General features: G+C 37.6%; 1 protein-coding gene across 1 annotated transcript; it reads right to left on the minus strand.

Moving 5' to 3' along the window:
• Positions 1-4,027: 4,027 nt before the first annotated feature.
• LOC136200553 (RNA-binding protein 1-like) lies at positions 4,028-5,877 on the minus strand. Its single transcript, XM_065990924.1, has 2 exons — positions 5,473-5,877; positions 4,028-5,164 (listed from the first exon to the last, which is right to left on the minus strand). The coding sequence occupies exons 1-2, from the start codon at positions 5,692-5,694 to the stop codon at positions 4,289-4,291; spliced, it is 1,098 nt and encodes a 365-aa protein (XP_065846996.1). The 5' UTR covers positions 5,695-5,877; the 3' UTR covers positions 4,028-4,288.
• Between the last annotated feature and the right edge of the window lie 576 nt (positions 5,878-6,453).

Consider the following 6,453-nt stretch of genomic DNA (forward strand, 5'->3'; position numbering starts at 1 on the left):
CCCAATACAAGCTTCTTGGGCACGGCGTAACCTGCAAATGAGCATCGTCCAACATAAAAGCACGATCCACTAGTAGCAGTTTCGACTCCCGCTCAGCAGTAAGTGCTTTCATAACGGCACTATCTTTTTTCATCGCTTCATAGGCCTGGCGCACAATCTCCAACTCCTTTGCTTTTTGTGCCCGCAAAAGAGCCTCATGCAAAGATTTTTCCATGATTGGCAAGGTCGTTCAACCAATTAACATCCTTAAGCCTATGTTGTTTCTCTTTCTGGGCCCAACCTATCGCGAAGCACAGTGAAACATCCAGTCGCAAAACATTCGCCTGTATAGTCCCTAGCTTCGACGTTTTCTCCATTAATTTTTTGTGCAGAAAAGCTTTCGCATCACGCGAAGCCTCTAGTTGAGCATCTCTATTTTGGTCCTCCTTCCGCAGCTTCTGCACCTCCGTAGTCATCTCAGCACAACCAACTTGTAGAATATCCAACTCGTTCTCTTCCTAACGGTAAAAGGCATATGCCTGATTGCTGTCTACCATGCCTGCAAACATTTAACAAATATAAATACTAGTGCGCCAGTATTGCAAAAAAATCAAAAGACAAAAGTGTTTCGCCACTTACCACTCCATAGGCGGCGGTGTCATCTTTCAAATAACCGATAAAGACTTGCGTCTTTTCTACTCACCAAGTACTTTGGCAAGATTGGCCAGTTGGCGGGCCAACAAGGAGTTTCTCAAATCTTCCTCACTGGCCATCTTCTCAATAAACTAGAGGAACATTCGAAGCTTATCCTCCATGTCCGCAATGAATGCCTCTTTCCCGAGGCAGAGCTTAAAGAGGGTCCCACCACTAGCGAATGAGCTCACCTTCTAACACATCCATCCCCACCCAATCTTTCCTCAATTGGTGTCTTCGGGCGTTTCCGACGAACTAGATTCGTCTCCACAACATCATCTTTCTCGACCGCACAAACTTCATTTTCGGTAGTATCTTCCCCTTTGTCAGATACGTCAATGTTGTCCCCAGTGGGACGCTTGTTACCAACCAGCTTATAGGCGGTCCGTTTTCTACGACTAGTTTTAAAAAAAGTGTCAACGACCACCGAATCCTCCCCCTTCACTAGATGACCCCTGCTTCATCGATGCAATCGGAACACCATTCCCCTAGTAGAGCATGATCAGTCTGAAGGTCCCCAGTCGAAGCGCATAGATCAGCCAGATACTGATCTGCTTGAATTTCCTTATCGATAGGATCATACAACGGTTGTCTTATTAGGACTCTGATGTAGATCTTCTCTGGTGGCTGGATGTCCAAATCGAAATCTTAATCGTCGAAGTCGAGGGGCACTTAGAACTCATTTTCGCTGCACAAAATAAATAAAAAGTCAACAAAAATGCGAGAAACACAAGTAAAAATTAAAAACACCTCACAGACAGTTTGAACCTGGCTCTCTTTGACCGCATTCCGGCTTGCGCGATTACACTTTCTTCCGTATCCTTTCGTACAGATTAACTAAGGTCGCCACTAACCGGGTAGGCATGCACTTTCATCACCATTTCCAGAACACCTGGCTTAACACAACCCTCCGACCGACGAACGGACAACTTTGGCCTTACCACTATCACTTTTCACATGCGGGGTTCCCTCACACTTTTCCAATCCTCCTCTCCACCAGCACCGACCTCCATGATCTTATGTTTTCTCTGCCTCACCTGACCTGTATCTACCAACATGGAATCCCTAAGCTTCACATCGGACAGGCAAACGACTTTCACACGATTTGATTCGTTAGACATAATCAAAAGAGAAACTTTGATTCCCCTAAAAAGAAGGCCTCCCCAATACGCAAATAAAAAGAAAGCAAATAATCTCGGAAGTGTGGCGAAAGAAGAACTAACCTATGCGCTCGCCTAATTCCAAACAACGACGGCCTTTGATATCGGCGCATGCTTCCCGACTATAGCACAAGGTCACAATAGGGAAGAATAGGCAAACAGGAAGGTCTTTGGAAGGAAGAAAGAAAACAATTTTTTTTTTTTGCCTAAGTTTATACACTTCAAAAAAAAAGACAACTATTTATAGGAGCCAAAAGACAAGCCAAACGGCACCAGGGCATGATGGCCCAAGATTCGACATTCACTCACGTGGCCACCAAACCATCAAACATAATAAATGACTGTCATGTCATTATTACATCCCAAAATCAAGAAACAACCTTTCAAATACCAAATAGCTAGCATACACTTATCAAAGCACACAGCTAACATCCGTCAGAAGCTTCTCCATACGCTTCGCATCCACCTGAACAAGTCCGCGCCCCGAGGACCTCACTTCCAGTTCATTCACACCCCCCACGATCAACACTCACAATCCACCATCCAACAACCCCGTGTAATGGTTCCGAATAGTCCACTGGAAAAGGAAAAGGACTAATTGATGAGGTATGTGAGCCAAACCAACCAAGAAGGAGGCTAGGCCCAACAATAATGGTAAAAGCCCGACCTTTATCCGACCCACACTCAATAGTTTATATATAGGGTGAGCAGCCTTATTAGGAAGGGACGTGATCTTTAACTCTCTCTCACACATACATACTCTCTAACTGTTTTCTTCCCCTCTTACCTGTCTAACTTGAACATTAGAATGTTCTAGGGACGATCCCAATGCAAAGGGAGTCCAGGATCGGAAGGCAGCCAAAGAAGTCCCACACATCTCCATTAAATAGCATTACGGGCATATAATCTAAAATTAAATAAATTATTAATAACATAAATTGTTTTAAAATAAATAAACATTATCAAGACTGGTTTTTAAATTTTGATATTCCAATTTGAAATTGAATATATGATTCAAATATTAATCAAAATTAAAATTCATGTAACGCAACTAAAAAAAACCTTATAAACTCAACTACACATATCTAGTAGCATAAAGCCTTGTACATTTTATACTGAAAAAACTATTATTCATCAATATGGATGCAGGATGATCATTTGTCATACAACAAATTTTTTTAAAAATTAAAAATAATTAATAATTATTTTCTATTACAAATTTAGAAACCCCAGTGATAAAAATAACTACAAACAAAAATTACAATCATAACTATCTAAACAATCTATTGTACAACTAAAATTTCCTCAATATAATTACATGCACTTATATGATATTTCACCGAAACTGAAATTATAAGTACAATGAACAAATTGAAGTACAAGATCAGAAACCAAGTAGCTAATAATATACCTCCTGAAATCTTATCTTTTATCCCTTTTTTTTCTTTTTTTTTTTCAAAGATACGAAGAAAATCACGAGCCAGCCTTAAGCTGCTATGCTAAATGAGTTTCAAAAGATTACATAAGTGACTGCAAGTAAGACCATAGGAAATGTTACGAATAAGAACAGACTGTGGAGCCTTCGATATTTCATGGCTTTGGCTACCATGAATAATAAATAGGCAAATGTAATTTTAAGAACATTCATAAAAAATCTTAGTGGCTTCAAAAGCACCAAATTAAAAAATAATTACATATAAAGGCTCAATAAAATAAATAAAAAGTAGAACACCAACCTAAGATTCATGAAGGAAAACCTTGCAGATCAAAAGATCCAAAGTTCCACAACACCACATCAGATTCAGAATTACACTAGCAGTAAAGGGTTTTTCAATATTTACAGTACATTCAAGTCTGATCCCGAAATAACAAACATCACATGCAACAACATGATAAGTTACAGAACTTAACTGGAAAAAGAAATTGCATAGTGAGTGTCATTAAAAACCAACAGCATCATGTATTTAAGATGTCATTACTTATTAACCTGTATCAAAATCATCACTCGGGGGTTCTTCTATATCAAACATTAATCGTTTTCATTTTGTAATTGAAAACAACATAACCAAAGTAACATCAATTCACTCTCACCTTTTCTGTTAGACAATGATCAATTCTACCAACTACAGTCATCAATTTGCACATTTTGACATCGATATGTAATTCTAGATTTACCTCTTAGCCTGCTTTAGATGTGGAAAAAAGCCAAACATGTTCAATTTTAATGCACATATGTTATAGAAGACTAAATCATCATTTACAAATCATTAAACTACAGAAACGCAAGGCAAGTGAAATGTGAGAAACAGACATCGCAACACTGATGGTTAAATGCCCTAAACCCAATCAGCGAAAGAATTTGCTAATTCCCCAATGCCCATGAGAAATGTGTACAATAACTACCTAAAGCATCTGTTCAATTTCCTATTAGCTAACAACACCACCATTACTACTGTTCACTCCTCCACAGAGTCAGTTCTTGACTTTACACCTTCAATTGGGATTCGAGTGCCATCATATTCTTGACATCCATAGACACCAGAATTCTCTTTTAGTTTCTCATTCTCAGTAGGTCCAACAATCCCACTATGCCCGCTTGGCATCATCCCCATAATGCTAACATCACCGTTTAGATAAGTAGGATATATAAAAGGATTGTTATAAGGTGAAGTACACATCACAGTCATTACAGGACTACTCCAAGGGCTCCTTGGGGCAAATGTTGTGACCCTATTGTCAGGTCTTCCATATCCTACCATAGGGTACCCACCATAAATCCCGGTGCCATACGAATACCATCCAACACCATTATATCCCGGAAAAGGAACTAAACCTGGAAGAATTTCATAACCGTGACCATAAGGGAAGTAATTCTCGTGATGAGAAGTCATAGTAGAAGCCAAAGGGCCTCTTATGACACCTTTTGTGATACAGCTACTGTTAGCCCCATTCATTCCTTCTTTTGGCACAGCCCTCTTAACCTCCACCAGCCTACCATTTAGCTCATGAAAAGTGTTCAGCATAACCTTATCAACAGATTCTTCAGAATCAAATGTCACAAACCCGAAGCCCCTAGGCCTGTTAGTTGAGCTATCTTGCATCACAACTACATCTAATATATTACCAAACCTGACAAAGTAATTCTTAAATTGTTCCTCAGTTAAACTAGATGATAAACCCCCCACAAATATCTTCTTAGTCCTAAAGTAACTATTTCCATTGCCCGTATTACTATTATCACCGAAATTGCTATTCTGTTGGTTGCTGATTTGCTGCTGATGCTGATGAATTTGCAGTTGTTCACTTTTGGGAATAGCTTTCTTTACTTCTACCTAAGGAAAAAGAGAACTGCTAATCAAATGGACACCCCACAGACTAATATGAACAATCAAGCACCATATTAATACAAGATCAAAAAATTAACTAACTAACATCAGACCATGATTGGTTAACTTAATAATGAACATAATTAACCCAGAAATAGTAGTTAAAATCGATATAACAAATAACAATCAAAGTGCAACAAGGATAGGATTTTCAAAAAGAAATAACAAAATCCCGCAGTTATAAACCAAGCCTTAACTAAAAGCGAATAAGAAGGCGTAAAACAAAAAATAACATAAAGAGAGTTAAAACTGACCATTCTTCCAAGTATTAGATGAGAGTCCCCAAGTGCCTTATCAGCGTAGGTAGGATCAGAGAACCAAACAAAGCCAAATCCTCTAGGATTTCTAGTAAATTTCTCTTTAGCAACTAGAGAACCTAAAACGGTACCGTACTTGCTGAAATGAGTTCTGAGAACGTCTTCGGTTGTATCCCGAGATATACCTCCCACAAATAGCTTAGCGTTGTCAATATCCATTATCAATTGCGTAGCAGTAAACCCTAATTGCACCGAATTGTGAAAAGCCCCAAAATGAATCCCCAAATTGAAGAAAACCCTAGAAATTATGTTTTCTAGGGTTTCAGGAGAGTTTCGAAAGAGCACAAAATGGAGAGTTTTACTTTGACCAGCTAACTGGGTGGACTTTCACCTCGACCAGGAATCTATTTTAAATTTAATCCCTGTGTACGGTCCAATAAGATTTAGTACTTGATAATGTCTTCCTTTTCTGCTCAACTACAAACTCTTCAATTTCTCTTTTATCTTCTTTCTTTTTTTTCCCTAAACAAAATAATCTTAATTAACCGCTGATTCTTAAAAATATTATTTTCTACAATGAAATCCAAGTTTAGTCTCAAAATTATATATACATGTATCTTCACCCTGAGCCAAATTAGAGGCCCAAAAACATTATTGGAAGTCTTCCTCTTTCAATCATTAAGCGTTTGATTATTTATTTTTTATCTCATTAAATCCTTTATGATCAAATTAGTAAGTTATAAACATCTAATTCTGTTAAAAATACGTTATTAATTTCATTTATATTTAAAATTATTAAAAAATAAATTTTTACATTTTGAACTAAAGTTTTTACCGTTTACACATTCAAAACTGCTTTCAAATAGTGAAAAAATACAAATTTTGAATTTCGAATGCAGATACAATAAATAACAATTTGTTAACCGAATTTTATGTTCAAAATTAATTTTTTTGATCATAAAGAATTTAATAAGACTA

This window comes from Euphorbia lathyris, chromosome 7, assembly GCF_963576675.1.
Source record: "Euphorbia lathyris chromosome 7, ddEupLath1.1, whole genome shotgun sequence".
Lineage (NCBI taxonomy): Eukaryota > Viridiplantae > Streptophyta > Magnoliopsida > Malpighiales > Euphorbiaceae > Euphorbia > Euphorbia lathyris.